The sequence below is a fragment of the Kwoniella mangroviensis genome (assembly GCF_000507465.2).
Source record: "Kwoniella mangroviensis CBS 8507 chromosome 1 map unlocalized Ctg01, whole genome shotgun sequence".
Taxonomy (NCBI): Eukaryota; Fungi; Basidiomycota; class Tremellomycetes; order Tremellales; family Cryptococcaceae; genus Kwoniella; species Kwoniella mangrovensis.
The window spans coordinates 6987538-7002680 of record NW_027062533.1 but is presented as its reverse complement, the minus strand read 5'-3'; the positions used below and the strand labels follow the sequence as shown (position 1 = coordinate 7002680).

At 43.9% G+C, this 15143-nt stretch overlaps 7 protein-coding genes across 7 annotated transcripts; 1 reads left to right on the top strand and 6 right to left on the bottom strand.

The window, feature by feature from the left end:
* Positions 1–387: 387 nt before the first annotated feature.
* On the bottom strand, positions 388–1673 carry I203_102622 (orotidine 5'-phosphate decarboxylase; the record flags this gene model as incomplete). The annotated part of the gene is made up of 3 exons (XM_019146911.1): positions 388–911; positions 1225–1336; positions 1479–1673. 3 exons carry the CDS (start codon positions 1671–1673, stop codon positions 388–390), a joined length of 831 nt encoding a protein of 276 aa, XP_019003461.1.
* An 876-nt stretch (positions 1674–2549) lies between these two features.
* Positions 2550–5099, bottom strand: I203_102621 (uncharacterized protein; the record flags this gene model as incomplete). The annotated part of the gene is made up of 11 exons (XM_019146910.2): positions 2550–2579; positions 2680–2946; positions 3034–3078; positions 3160–3350; positions 3452–3634; positions 3716–3747; positions 3847–4180; positions 4276–4342; positions 4426–4480; positions 4566–4662; positions 4751–5099. 11 exons carry the CDS (start codon positions 5097–5099, stop codon positions 2550–2552), a joined length of 1650 nt encoding a protein of 549 aa, XP_019003460.2.
* Positions 5100–6096: 997 nt separating this feature from the next.
* Positions 6097–6557, bottom strand: I203_102620 (uncharacterized protein; the record flags this gene model as incomplete). Its single annotated transcript, XM_065517140.1, has 2 exons — positions 6097–6266; positions 6386–6557. 2 exons carry the CDS (start codon positions 6555–6557, stop codon positions 6097–6099), a joined length of 342 nt encoding a protein of 113 aa, XP_065373958.1.
* Positions 6558–7209: 652 nt separating this feature from the next.
* Positions 7210–7708, bottom strand: I203_102619 (uncharacterized protein; the record flags this gene model as incomplete). The annotated part of the gene is made up of 3 exons (XM_019146909.1): positions 7210–7455; positions 7519–7539; positions 7607–7708. 3 exons carry the CDS (start codon positions 7706–7708, stop codon positions 7210–7212), a joined length of 369 nt encoding a protein of 122 aa, XP_019003459.1.
* A 678-nt stretch (positions 7709–8386) lies between these two features.
* I203_102618 (uncharacterized protein) lies at positions 8387–10262 on the bottom strand (the record flags this gene model as incomplete). The annotated part of the gene is made up of 11 exons (XM_019146908.1): positions 8387–8638; positions 8706–8777; positions 8834–8925; positions 9004–9113; positions 9178–9264; positions 9331–9435; positions 9512–9596; positions 9667–9737; positions 9806–9870; positions 9974–10088; positions 10168–10262. 11 exons carry the CDS (start codon positions 10260–10262, stop codon positions 8387–8389), a joined length of 1149 nt encoding a protein of 382 aa, XP_019003458.1.
* A 473-nt stretch (positions 10263–10735) lies between these two features.
* Positions 10736–13044, top strand: I203_102617 (uncharacterized protein; the record flags this gene model as incomplete). Its single annotated transcript, XM_019146907.1, has 7 exons — positions 10736–10830; positions 10945–11497; positions 11576–11710; positions 11831–12154; positions 12238–12277; positions 12350–12426; positions 12514–13044. The coding sequence occupies 7 exons, from the start codon at positions 10736–10738 to the stop codon at positions 13042–13044; spliced, it is 1755 nt and encodes a 584-aa protein (XP_019003457.1).
* A 269-nt stretch (positions 13045–13313) lies between these two features.
* I203_102616 (uncharacterized protein) lies at positions 13314–15010 on the bottom strand (the record flags this gene model as incomplete). The annotated part of the gene is made up of 2 exons (XM_019146906.1): positions 13314–14753; positions 14813–15010. The coding sequence occupies 2 exons, from the start codon at positions 15008–15010 to the stop codon at positions 13314–13316; spliced, it is 1638 nt and encodes a 545-aa protein (XP_019003456.1).
* Positions 15011–15143: the final 133 nt, after the last annotated feature.

Sequence of the window (15143 nt, the reverse complement as noted above, 5' to 3'; positions counted from 1 at the left end):
ATTTAAATTATCTTGTACCGAGAGTCGCTCTCATTATATGAACTATGTGATAATATATTCGATCGTACACAATTTCATTGATTTGCATGAGTTTTGATTGTATTTTGACTTCTTTCCTTTCTTTTTATTGCTCTATTGACATGATGGGGATGCAGGTTTTTTTGTATATACTTATACTTACAATGACATGGTTGGAATCAATCTTTCTCATTCATCTTATTCATCAAACCGAATCGACCGAGTTTACTTTCTTTCTTTCTTTCTTCATTGAAAAGAGCTTTTCATCTATTTTTCTCTTGTTATTCCACATCTTTCTTTCGTTTTCCCATACATCTCACTTTCTTTCTTCCACATTTCATTTCCATCGCTTTCCTTCGAACCCCCTTTCTACTTCTTACCCAGCCTCTCTTCATAAGCCTTCCATCCCTCCTGTCTATATCTCTCCGCCTCATCTCTAACAGCTTGTTCCCCACCTTCCACACCGTATATACCTCTTCCAACAATGATCACATCCGCTCCCGAATCTACCACACACTCTCTAGGGGTCCTATATTGTTGTCCTAAAGAATCTCCTTTCTTACCCAGTCCAACTCCTGGTGACATAATCAAATAATCTTCGCCTTCTTTGATCTTATCCGCACGATCAACTCGATCTTGAGCGATGAATCCAATAACAAAGTCTCGACCGGCATCTTGAGCCATCTTGAATGTTTGTTCGGTATATCCACCTACAGCCAATGATCCAGCTGAAGACATCTCGGCGAGAAGGAGTAAACCTCGTCCAAGGGGTTGACCGATCTTGGCTAAGCCCGCGATTATACCTGGACCAGGGACAGAATGGGCGTTGGTGAGGTCCGCCCAGGAGGCGATTTTGTGGACGCCTGAGGAGTATTGGAGAGAGACGGTGTTGCCTATAGTTAGGAATAAAGTCAGTAATGCGAATGATGATAAGGGTGTGTATATTAAAGTTTGGTACAGTATTAGAGGAACGAATGGTATGTATGGTGGATTGTGGAATCTCAGAGGGGAAAGGACATTCAAAAGTAGAGAGGACGCAAACAGGGTTTAAATGGGATGTACCATGGGAAAAACAGGGTGATCCGTGCGATCCCCATCATCCATCATCCATCATCGTCAGGAAAAGATGTCAATCCCAAGAAGTGGTTTCCTGACGACGAATATTGAACAAAGGGTGAAATGCCAAGAGAGGGAACTTTGACTCACCGATATCAGCGAATTTCCTATCTTCGAAGATGACGAAATCAAGTTCTTTCGAAAGTCTGACCAGCTCCTCGATGAAGGCAGGAGTGAAGTCTTCAAAGATATCACAGTGGGTCTGAGAGTTGAATCAATATATCATCAGCATGTTGTTGATGTGTAACGAGATAGTGTATATTCCCTTCCCTTCAACAGTACATGTATGTATGTATGTCTATTGTTGATATTGAGATACGTATACAGGTGGAAAAAAGACTCACCTTGACCATACATACACTCGCACCTACTCTCCTGACCACCTCCAAAGCCTCTTTAGCAGTATTGACATCAACCGATACAGCCAAGTTGGTCTTCTTCCTATCCATGATTTCCAGAATCTTGATCGCGGTAGGGTTGGTGTGGAACTTGATTCGTTCAGAGTATGGGATGAGGGTAGTAGGGTGAGGTGATGACATGTTGGATGATATTGTCGTTTTGGTGTTTCGAAGTAGATAGTATATCTGAAGTGTACGAAGTGAGTTGTTGCGAAGAAAGAGAGAGAGAGAGAAGAGATGAGGGATCGAACGGGGATATATATGCTTTTTTCTTCACTTTCGTTTTTGGTGATACGCTATGCGAGGTATCCTGTGGGGAAGTAGGCACAGGTATCACGAGTAGACTGTGTCGTGTTACAAAGTGATAGTCTAGTCTAGCTGCAAGTAAGATCTAGATTTGGTCTGTCGTTGAGATACGATGTTTACTATCACAAATTTAGAGACCGCTTTGATCGTTTTGCTTGGTTGATAGCGTGAAAAACCTCCGATAACGCTGTGGCAGGATACACTCGCACCTGCACTTTGCACTTGGTGTAAAACACGTTCGAGGGTGAGAAGATCATTACATCGCATTGGAATATAGGATACATTTCGGATGATTTTTAGGGTGTCAAGTATGAGTACACGGAAGGAAAAAGGGTCATTCCTTTGAGACACACTGATGTTGACTTTGGGCTGATCAAACGCATTTTGCTCATACATCATAAATCGGGTCTAGGCCGTCTGTATTTCGGAGATCACTGAAATGTAGAGTACGGGACCTCACTGATCTCTCAGTCTTATCGGTCCCGAAAAGAATACAGCACGTTTGATGATCAGCAAGAGATTGGAAGATGATGCAGAGCGGCACGGCAAGATGCATGCGGCTGTCATTGATGTATCGATTCAATTAACCACCTCACGTCATCTATATAGCTGCTACCATCAGATTTGTTCTTATCTATGCGCGGTCCAATGTTACTGTGTCATCTGAGAGCAAACCCATCTGGACGATGACGAAAAAAGATGATGCAGCGCTTATGTACCTAAGGAATAGATGATATAGACCTATGATAAGTTACCATCAGCACTTGTACTCATATTCGAAGGGAAGACCGTAAATCTATCGATCCACCGATCCATATATGAATAGAAAATAGAAACTCACAACCCAAGCAGTGATGATTAGCCCTACCAGCTCCACTCCAACAATTCTTGTGACAATCTTATTAATTCTCCATCCAGGATAATCTATTTCTTTGTCCAGAGCTTCTTTCCTCAGGAGCAATCGTTTCTTTTCGGGTAATCTCAGAGAATGTCCCAACCATTTTCCATCAAGATAATCGTATACTGGTCCAAGACACACTTCAATAGCTTTGATGGCGATGATGAGGTATAGGACTCTGTCGTAAGATCCATTTGAAGTTCGATCTTGCTATGAAGCATCAAGCAAAACCACAAAATATTCAGTCAGATTACTACACAGCCGATACAAGGTAATTTCAGGCTATGTATTACTCACAATGGCTCCTGCAGCTACGTCAAGTACAGCCGAGTTTCCATTTTGCTACATCCCCAACAAAGTATAAGTCAACCAATCAGCGCATTGTTCATGCGTTGCATAAAGCGAACCATTTTGGGAACTTACGAATGCCTTCCAAACTCCGAAAGCAGTACCCAGCAATCTATCATCGCCAACAAGTACAGGTATCGAAGCGATGAATGTGATAGCGTTGGTCGTCAGAGCGAAAGACGAGATGAGAATTGGACATAGGGGATGGACGGTAGTGAAGCCGATTAAAGAGAATACGATGATGTAAAGGATAGCTGTCCACGAGACTGTAAGATAAGTATTGTACGAAATAATTAGCATGATCATTCTGTGTTGCAAGCTGCACGTATCTAGTTGAACAATGGTAGGGAATAATAACGGGACTTACCAAATACCATTCTATAACCGAATTTATCGAAGAACCAACCAGTAGCAGGAGTCAAGATGATCGGTATAATACCTTGTAAAGATGAATTGTATCCTGCTGCTAATTTGGATGTACCCCTAGTGACGGTCTGGATATCTGCTAGGTTCGAAGTATACACGCTAACAGCGGAATTTTGGAATAATTCTGGTCGAACAGTCCAAAGGTCAGTCAAAGATACTTGAAGAATGAAGATAGTAGAGAGTCAAGGTATGGATGGGCACTCACGAGTACCACATAAGATCCAAAAGAACATTGGACTGAAAAGTATCTCATTCATATTAGCTTACCACACTCACATCGTCTCTTAGATAGCAGAAGACGGCGTGTTAGCACAAGGTGAAATATACTTTACTCACAGGCTGGTCAAAGTATCCCAACTGATCTTCCTTCTTCCTTTACTCTTCTCTTGCCTGATCTCTGCATTCTTCCCCAATACAGGTTTATACTTTTCCGGAAGGGCTCTTTCGAAATACCAATATACCAAAACCATCCCGAGATTGACCGCGCACACTATAGTAGGTATCCATAATGCCCATCCCCACCATCCGTTGATCTCTGACATGGGTACAGCGGAGGCCTTGGAGAAGATTGAGGTTATTCTGTTCCATGCTATGTCCAGTGCGAAGACGAATGCAAGGGAGCGACCTCGGAACCAATGGGCGTATAATTTGGATTGGGTAGATTCAATTACTAGGGTATCATAATTCAGGATCAGGATCAGAAGCCCGCCCACAGGACAAGCAAGTTCTGTGAGGTGTGAGGGAAGGGAACACAAGTGGACATACCAGTGGAACCAAATCCCATGAGGATCATACCTCCGATCAAACACCCATAACTGTTCACATTTGCTGACTATATTGGCAGGAATGCAGACGACCAAATCTTAGTACTTGACAGGCTATTAAACTCATCGGACCAGAAACCTGGACACTCACGATGGAAGCTACGATAGCACCAACTAGGATGAACACACTCGATATAATTGCCGCGCTGCAATACGTCTCACATTATGAGCTATGTAAACCAAATACAGAAGAGAAACTGTGTTCAGATGGTTGTACGATTGGAGACTTACTAAGTAGCACCCCAATAATCCATTCCTACACCACCAATTATAGGTAAGATGGTGTTGACGAGACTTGACGCAGACGCGATCGCACCGTATTGAGCGTCTAAAGGAGATCATACGGACTTATCATTATATCTTCTCGTAGTACGGCAGCAACCTTACGGGACGAGAGCTAGGCTCGTAAAACTCACTGGTCACTCCTAGCTCCTTTTTAAATGTGGATTTGAGAGGACTGGTGATAGCCTGCAAGAAGGACGAGCCAGTCGCGAAGAAGATGATCATGCTGAAAGCTATGAATCGGTACTTTCTCGGTATCGATAGCTCATTATCGCTTTCGAACCCTTCCCCATCTTGATGGGTTTTATCATTCACTGCATTTGAGCTTGGACTATTAGATAAGGTGGGTAATTCCGTTTCTGGTTCAACCAGGTTTAGATTCTTCTCGCTCCTACTCTTGATTGACGGAGTTTCGTCCGGTGAAGTCGATTGCATACTCTTATCATGGTGGTTTTCAGGCGAAGATCGTTTGGCGAGTGACATTCTGATCTATCCCCTGACGGACAGTAAGTTGGTAAGCACAAGAAGCAGATAGATGATCGAAATCAAATGTGTGATTAACCTTACTTGTTTCGACTCCGTTGTTTTTTGTTTTTGTTTTGTTTTTGTTCTTGACTGATCAACTTATCCATCCGTTCACATATATATACTCATCCCAAGGCAAGCCAAGCCAAGTCAAGCCAAGTAACGATCTATACTCTCGTCCGCATCCCGAAGAAAATTTTCTTTAACCAACAACCATTCGGTCGAAAGTGAGCTGCGGTACGATCGCATCTCACCATGAGCACATACAGTAAGAAACAGGGAGAACATAGTCTTAGTGGTTCCTTGAGCATACCTTAAAAACCGGAGATTCTCAGGTGTAGTCTCGCTTGATCTGCAGGTAACAGAACACGTTCGAGATGTTGCTAGGAGATAAGCGACTGGATCCCAACAAGAAGTGATCGGATCGGGATTGGGGATAAATTGGTCTCGGAATCAATTGTGAAAAATTGTTATCTGATAATCGGCCGACTACTACTACTAAAAGTAGACCTACGAGGGTTCACAACCTGCGAAACGCAGTGTACAGCACGCGGTACTACAGTAAAACTGTACTCGTGTCTGTATTGTGATCGAAGCACATGTCCTTCTACAGCCGTGACCAGCGAGAAGCCTCGGTATCAAATTGGCATCGCCAAGATTATTCATTAGTCCCTGACACGCAGAATCTTTCGGATAAATGTTAGAGTGCAGTCCCGATACATCATAGTACAGTCGCGCACTGACTTTGAAGAATGAAAGATAGGATACATCGAAAGCGAAGCACTATCAATAGAATACGTGATACATGATTACAATTCAATATACAGTAAACAGCACTTTTCTATGTGAAAATTCCTCTTGACCATCCCCGCACCTTAGATTACATTACACACATCGCAACACGACATAGTACAGACTGGGCAACTCATACGACACATTGCGATGGTACGACTGACTACTCCTCGAGAGAAAGAGGTTTCCTGAACAATCTTGATCTCCTCTTATTCTTACTTTTCGGAGCCTTACTATCGTTCTCATTCGAGGAGCCATATATGATAGTTCGTGGGCATATTGAGCAGGAGGTGAGATTAAGGCATTTTGGTACGTTGGAGGTATTTCCTCGTACTGATGTTCACAATCATCACCTCTTCCAGTCAGCTACTGTAGCATCATTTTCGGAAGGGGTGAGGACGATAAGGACAGACGAAAGAGAAAATAAGTGATATGTAATCTTGTGCTTCAACTTCCATGTTCTGATTTCCCTAACTTGTTCTGCCTAGTTGCTATTGAGGTAGCGATAGCTGGGCTGGTCATCCCACTGGTATCCTTACCATGGAGTTTCCTCTCTTTTCGATCTTTCTTCTCTTTGTAGAGGTAGTAACCTACTACACCTGACAAGACGATTAAAGAGGCCATGTTGAACAATGATTGTTTCGGTTTAATGTCAGACTCGTTCAGATGGATAATGGGTTTGGGTACCTCTTTGTGCGTTGAGCTAGTTCGGATGGGTGTGACAAGATTTGGGGACGAGATGACCAAGAACGAACCACGTATTTATACCTTTCAATCCTCGTTCTTCGGTGAACGAAGACCGACTCCTATCCCTACCATAATTCTTCTTACACAGGTCACGCCCATGCACCTGTGACCTTCTTCATTGGCATTCATGAGTCATGCACCGTAATAGATAAGTATAAATAACATTTCAAACACCGATAAGCCAAAGGATTTGTGAACACTTCATTCACCGTACGACCATCAGTGATTTACACGGAGATATCCGATTGATGATTGCCTTCAGCCACGAGGGATGCTTGAGAGAGGGGATATTGTGTCTGTGTATTTTTGGTTGTATCATTGGGGACTCGGCGGATGTACAAGGTAGAGTGAGATTTCATCCTGGTGTGGTCGCTAAGGGCAAAGAGTCTTTTGAAAATGACGAATCCGCCAAACGATTCAATCAAAATATCATATTTTAGAACTGTACATCATAAGATAATCAGTCCTATATGAATACAACACATTTACAATACAATGTGATCACTTCTTATCCATCTCAGGATCCTAACTAACCTCTTCCAAAAGGAGGTATGAAGTCGTTTCCCCCCGGTGCCAACCCTCTATCTGCAAATTCCTTAGTTAAATATAAAGGATCCAATTTCATTTTCTCTCCCCTTTCTCTGGCTTGCGCCGCTAACCTCGCGAGCTCTTCCTGTTCAGCAGCTTTACGTTCTGCTTTAAGCTCTTTCTTCGATTTGAACTCTTCGGATGAGGAGGCAGAGGATGATTTGAGATCGATAGATGAGGATGTATCCTATCCGATATGAATGATACATTATGTTAAAGGATAAATACGATAGGATGAAATTGAACTTACGGGAACCTGATTGTATTGTATCTACGAATGGACATCCAGGTCAGAATACTCCGGTAGTCACCATGAGAGACCAGATGACTTGACTTACTTGATTTTGACTATATTCAGGACTCAAGGTATTCTGCTCAGCACCGTTGGATCCCCTCCGAGCGTTCAGAGCTGATTTGACATTAGATAAGAAATTGGTCATTGTAAGATCTGTATCACTGAGCTGTTACTACTGTACTATTAGTGATATGGGATGATATGATTTAGTGGTTGGATTTGTGGCAAGATTGACAAGAAGGCCCCACCAATACAAATAAATCATTTATCATCGCCAAGAGATCCGTCCCGGCGCCGAGGTATGAATAGCCGGCTCCCTACGCCTCGGGACGGAGACGATAGATATAACCTTACAAGTAGACTGGTTGCGTCTGAATTACAGCATGAGCGCTTCTCCGAGCACCATGTGCGGACGATCAGATGATCAGCGGATATGACGTCAGGCGCGCGGCGGGGTACCGTGGGACCACGGCCGTAAAGTGACAAACTTGGTATGGTGTAAGTGTTGCCAGCCATTGATCGTCTCAGAATGGGTCATGCATGAACTGATAGAGGCAGGAGGCTTCCAACTAAGGAATCTGGGAATGTTATCAAAACCTGATCCCTCGAGCCGATAGTCAGGACGATTGACCACGACTCGCTGTACTCGGATCGTGAGATGCGTTTTCGGATCATGATGCATGGGGTAACAAAATACTATAAATGTGTGTGAGGTTTAGATAACTGCCTCTGACATCCTATCATAAAGTCCATCCTATTCCTATCCTTTCGTAAAATCATTACGGGTATATCTTTTCCTGTCCCGCTAGCGAACAGTATTTTACTACTCCCTATATCCACCTCTAGGTTCAGGAGCGTCCATATACCTACTTTCCCTATTACTAGCGTGAGCGTGAGGATGCATCAATAACGCATCACTGTCAACACGTTCCATTCTCTCTCTAGACGGTCCATCGCCATCTGACCAACCGGATGTGGAATCCCGTCTAACGTTGGGCGGTAAGAGTCCATCATTGGTGGCTGATGTCCAGCCGGAATCGTCTCGATATAATGATGATCTGGCTATGTCAGGTGACTGAAGCACAAGACGTCAGTCATATTGCAGATGAGCTCGAAAAGACCAATAAGCAAAGTTGACCTACAGTGTTGGGAGGTAAGGACAACAATGAGTTTTTGGCATGAGACATCGACATGATCGATTGCCTGTATGCGATCTGGCAGAGCATAGCGTGTCAGTGGAATTACGACGGACCATAAGAATTCAGCTTACCTGTTCGTTGTAGTACTGCTCCAACCTGATTTGATTCTCGTTTCTCGATCGACGGTGGGCGAACCACAGACCAGTCATGACACCACCGATCACTGCAATAAGGGCAGAGATGAGCTTTCCATTTTCGATCCAGTACAAATTTCGAGGTGAAAACCAAATTAGATACTTACATATCACTATACCCAGTGCCACAAGGACATATTGCCAAGCTCCGGGATGGATGGGATCATCAGCAGCTTTCCCACATTTTCCATCGTCACCACAGTTGTATGTGAGACACCTATTCGTGGAATATCGATGATCAGCCACTCCTAGTTGTATCATTGCTGGTGCGGGGAACTGACTCTTTGTTACCACTACAAGCTTCACCCTGTCTTTTCATTTTCATACATTGTAAAGCCGTTCCATCACAGTACATTCCATTAGCGCAGCTGAGAGTAGAGCAGAATACAAAGTCAGTAAGAAAACCTGCAAGGCACCAGTGAGATACAACTCACTTGTCTCTCGAAACGATGAACGCGTATGCAGCACCACTATCTAAATACGCTGTATAGGCTGTATTATCTGTGACACAAGTTTGGCCCAAGGTGACATTTGCGTAACTACGCGAGAAGGCGATGTATATCAGTCTATCTTACTTGATCGCGATCAGCTGATCGAGATAAGCGATTAACTCACTAGCAGGTGAAATTTAGACAAATTGATCCGTTAGTATTCAAGAATCCAGCTAGATCTTTATAATTATCCGCTAATGCGCATTCATCTGTGCAAAATGACAAATACAGGATGTTAGTGAAGATGGTCCGAAAAGATTGGAAGTACAGATGACTCACTATCTCGGTCCTTCTGACATGATCCTCCGATTGAAACTTGATCCATACATTGGTCGCCTTCGTCGGGACAGCTATACCATGGAGTTCCGTGAGCGATCCGATCTTGGAACAGGTACACGTTTATCGTGATATAACTTACAATTGACCTTGAGGACACAAGGGAGGTAATTGGTCGAAAGCATAATCAGAGTATCCGAAGGGGTACTGCGAGTGTACAATCACAAGGTCAGTTAATCTTTCCATGGCTCAAGCCGAATGTCGATCAACGTTGGAAAGTGACGTAGATCTTCCAGTTGTTCCAACTCACAATGTCCTTCCTACATCCTTTATAAGCGCAAGTCCCATTCGACGCGCAGTACGTAGTGTAATCACAATCGGTGATCAAGTTGTAGGTGTTGGAATCAAGATGAGTATTACTTTGGCTGTAGGTAGAAGACGCATGAAATCAGCATTCCGACTTGCTTATGGTCTAGGAATAGACGACGGAAGTTTGTCACTCACTCGCATGCTTCACCGAATCCTGACCTGGCTGATATGACTCCCAAGAGTGATATCGATGACAGGGACAGCAGCGTTATGAAGCTACTCGTACGCATTGTGAGGATGATGCTTATGTGGGTATGATCAGATCAAGTATAATGGAAGGAGATGAATAACCAGTTGTCCATGTCTTGTTCGTTTTTCTTTCTGTCTCAGAGCAACACAGCCACCGCGCAACCTTACACCTGGCACACCTGGCAATCCCACAAATATCTCGTAAACCGCGACTGGTGTCAATTCATTACAATCAATTCGTAATAGACTGCGTGGTCAAATTCTATTGACCATTAGGAAACAAGCAGGCGGACATCACCGATTCATCTGGCGTCATCACAGCCCAAATTCAGATCACACTCGCATTTGCTTGGGCGATGCATGAACCATAGCAGAATAGCAGAAGAATACGACAAGGAACTCTACATCAAGGACCGAAAAGCTGACCAACGAGCTACAGCGAACGAGCTCATACGCTCCCAATATATGACTTGGAAGGACGGATATCACTCATAGTCTTATTGAAAAGATATCAATGGTCAATATAAATCCCATCTCGACGGTCTCCAGAAGTTCGTTGATTGGCGTTGGAATAGCATGTGGTGGAAACATATTGATAAGTCTGGCTTTGTGAGTCGAGCTCACTGAATCAACAGCCATTACTCTGCTTCCATCTGAGTATGGCCCGCTCTACGTGCAATGAGGGAACAAGACTTTTACGCTAATACCTCTGTTCGTTCCTAGGACATTACAAAAGCTCGCCCACAGGCGGAACCAAGAAGCTGCTTCTGGTCACTCATCTTCCAGCCATTCTGAGGAAGAGGACGATACGAACGGAGAGAACCATACTCTGACGCAAAATGGTAATGACGGAAATGCACATTCCCCTATACTCGAAGAAGAGACTCCTTGTCCATCTCCTCGACGGACCATCATACCGGCAGAAGTAACAGAAGCGACCGTCGTTCCAGTCAAACTATCTTCTCAGCCAGCTTCCAGCTCCAGCTCCAATAGAAGATCACCTTCACCTTCACCTACACCTCTGATCATACCTCGAGCCCCAACGAAGCATGTTCAACTGAATTCACCCATACCTTCCCACCATATACCCGACCACGCAGAGGATGAGGATGAGGACGAAGGACTACCACATAAAGAAGGAGAGGTAAAAGAAGGTGAATATTTGAAATCAAGACTATGGTGGCTTGGACAAATCCTCATTACTATTGGTGAAGGAGGTAATTTCTTAAGTTACGGATTCGCTCCTGCTAGTGTGGTGGCTCCGTTAGGTACAGTCGTGAGTATCAATGGTACTACAATCTGCACGGGTATCAGTGAGGAATCCTAAATTCCCGTGCTGACATCCGTTCTATAGGCTCTGATAGCAAATTGTATTTTCGCTCCATTGATATTAAGAGAGAAGTTTCATAAACGAGAATTGTTCGGGATGGCTCTTGCTATTATAGGTGCTATCACAGTGGTATGGAGTTCGAATGGATCCAATCCTAGAGTACGTATCCCAGGACTTTGTTGACATTCTCCTTTCTCTATTGGTCCTTTCCTTGGTATCGACCATACTATAGTCTATATACATATCATACTGACATCCTTCCCATCTACCTTCACGCAGCTGAACCCTTCTCAACTAATTGCCGCTCTGAAGAGACTTCCATTCATAATCTACACCCTCATCACCGTCCTCCTCCTCATCACACTTGTCATCCTATCAAACACATCCTACGGCCATCGATACCTTCTAGTAGATATCGGAGTTTGCACTTTATTCGGTGAATATACAGTCCTATCCACCAAGGCGTTAAGTTCTTTATTGTCAAACGATTTTTTCGGCTCTTGGAATTATGGAATTACGTGGTTCCTTGGATTAATGGTCGCTCTGACGAGTATCGGGCAAGTAAGGTGGCTGAACAGGGCTTTAATGAGGTTTCAAAGCAAGGTGGGTATAGCGTTCTAGCATTAAACTCGAAATTCCGCTTCTTCCTTCAGCCCAAAGCTGACGGATTATTTCCCCGCGACTAGGAAGTCATACCTACTCAATTCGTTTTCTTCTCCTTGGCTGGTGAGTTTTACGCGACCCATATATCAATATCCTGCTCGGGTATATGCTGACAGTGCTATTGACCGCCTATAGCAATAATTGGCTCTGCGGTACTATACGAAGAATTCAAAGATGTTTCATTCTCGAGTTTTGTCAATTTCGCGTTTGGCGTGAGTATTTCCAGCTATTGGCTGTTGATAGCGAGTAAGGTACTATCTTTGACTTGAGCTAAAATAGTCGATGTGTCAAATTCATAGATTGCCACAACTTTCCTGGGTGTGCACCTACTCACTTCTTCATCCTCATCCCAAGATCATACCTCCGACCAATCCGATACCGAGTCAGTTCGTCCTGGTCAACCCCAGCGGGCGTCGTCTTCAGCATCGTTAAATCTGCTTTTACCATCCGCTGCATCCACCTCGAACGGAGAAAGAGCACCATTACTCATAAGTTCACCTAGTACAAGCTTACAAACTCCCTTGTCGCAAGCGAATAACAAAGCACCACTGTACGGGACTACGCCATCTGGGAATCATATGGTTAGATTAGTGAGGATAGGATCTAGTGAATTCTCTCCAGCACTGGGAATAGGCAGTCAAGCTGGTTTGCTTTTGTTGGCTACTACCCCTCCGAGTGTGGGATCGATAGGAAGAGGTAGGAGTTCGAGTAGGACGATGCCTACGCTTGGCACGTTTACTTTGGGAGATGAAGAGAGAGCGACCAGTAGAGAAAGGGAAAGGAGTAGGAGGAATACTTCTGCTTCGAGGAGGAATGGAACTGATAGATGAGGAATCTAGAGTAACGAACGGACAGCAAGGGATGAAAGTTTGTTATAGACTGATATTGTATAGTGTGTCGAGTTTGGTGGTAATGAACTGATGATAATGTATTTTGTACGATTCATTTATCAACGTTGTGTAGCTAGATGATACAACATGGTTTAGATACCGGGTTGAAATGATCTGTCATGAAGAAGAGTGCCTGTTTATTGTTTTACCATTTCTTGTATTGAGTCTGGTTTTCGATTCGCCCCGACTCTAAGCTTTCCCATCCTGTTCTATTCTATTCTCTTTAGACCGAAAGACCTTGATTTATTCGGGCTGTCTTTCAACCTTTCTTTCTCCTTCAATTCCCTATGCCGCTCTTCCCTTGCCAGTTCTACTTTCTCCACCAGAGTGTTCACCAAATTCTGAACGCCCAGATTATACTTCCCACTTAACACTATGACCTCACTTGCCTTCTCCTGTCCATTCAAATATTTCTCAATTTCCTTGATCTTCTCTTGACCCTCATCTTCATCTACCGTATCACCTTTATTCAAAACAATCACATTGGCCCTCTCGCTCAAACCCTCCTTATAGCTCTCCAACTCATGCTTGAGCACTTTCAGATCATCTACAGGCGAGTCCTTCCCCAGGTCCAGGACATACACTAATACAGGTGATCTCTCGATTGATCTCAAAAAGCTATGTCCTAATCCAACATTCTCAGATGCAAGTGGTAACAGCCCTGGATTATCCGATATCGTAAATCTAATTCTTTCTACTTCTCTTTGGGTTTTCTTTTGTGGTAGTTGAGGATCCGGGAAAACTTGTTCACCCAATAACCTAGCTAATTCCTCTTTCTCTCTCTTAACCCAACTCTCTTCTACTTCCTCACCCTCTTCCAAATTACTGACCCACCCTCCATCATCGTATACCCTCACTACACCTATCTGGGGATTGAGCGTAGTGAATTGATATCCGGCAATTTCAGTTTGTTTACCTGTCAAACATCTCAATATCGTGGATTTACCACTATTTGGGAATCCTACCAGCCCCACATCCGCTAAGAGCTTTAATTCAAACTCGAATGTTTGAGTAGGTGGTAAGAAGCCTTTTGAAGATACTCTTGGTGAATTGAAAAATGGATTTCCTAATCCTCCTAATCCCCCTTTAGCTAACAGTACAGATTCTACCAACGGTTGATCTATATCTATTTCGATAGGTGGGACCTCGTCAAAAGTTGGTGTGAGGATGTTCCACCTTTGTTCTCGACGTAAGAGATCTTCAGCATCTTTATATTCTTCTGGTGAAACTTCTCCTCCGGCTGAAGGATGAGTTACAATCCACCTTTGCCATTTCCTTTTCCTCTTCTCTTCATCATTTAGACCTAAGTCGTTTTCTTCCCTTACTGTACGTTCTTCTTCACCTTCTCGCCGTATTTCTCTGACTATAGTTCCGACTGGGACAGTGATCAAAACATCTTCACCCCTTCGACCATGTTTGAATGCCCCCGACCCACTTGAACCTTGACCGCCTATCACCCTCTTCTTCAATGTTGTTAAAGACGAGAGAGATGAGGAAGTAGTGAGATAGACCGATCCGCCTGATCCACCGTTTCCCCCACATGGTGCTGATGGTCCAGATCCCTTCAGAGTAGCTTGTAAAGCGCATGCGCCAGATCCACCTTTACCCCCTCGAACAGTTACAAGGAGATGATCGACGAATGTGTTTCCCTACGTATATACGTCAAGTGAGCTAGTCACTCACATGGCGCTGGGAGAGGTCAGCTCACATATTGTCGACGCTTGGAATCTGCTTTTCGTTTCCTACGTCTGAGCTCGCCAGCTATGTCGGAGAAATCCTCGGAGTAATCGGATGCGGAACTGGAAGAGTAACGTCGTATCAGGTGTAGATCACCTTTGATAAGCGTCTGCTTGAGGTTCCGATGGCATCTTGGGCATGCACTTCTGAGCGTGGGTAAGAGTGCCATTGTGTATGTAAGGTAGAAAGACCAAGTATCATTATGTCAGGTCGAAGATGACTTACCTGGGTGTTGTATGCTTGCTGCAAATCGAGTGATGCACCTCCACCCGGTGATATCTTGGGATAAAATGGGAATAAAT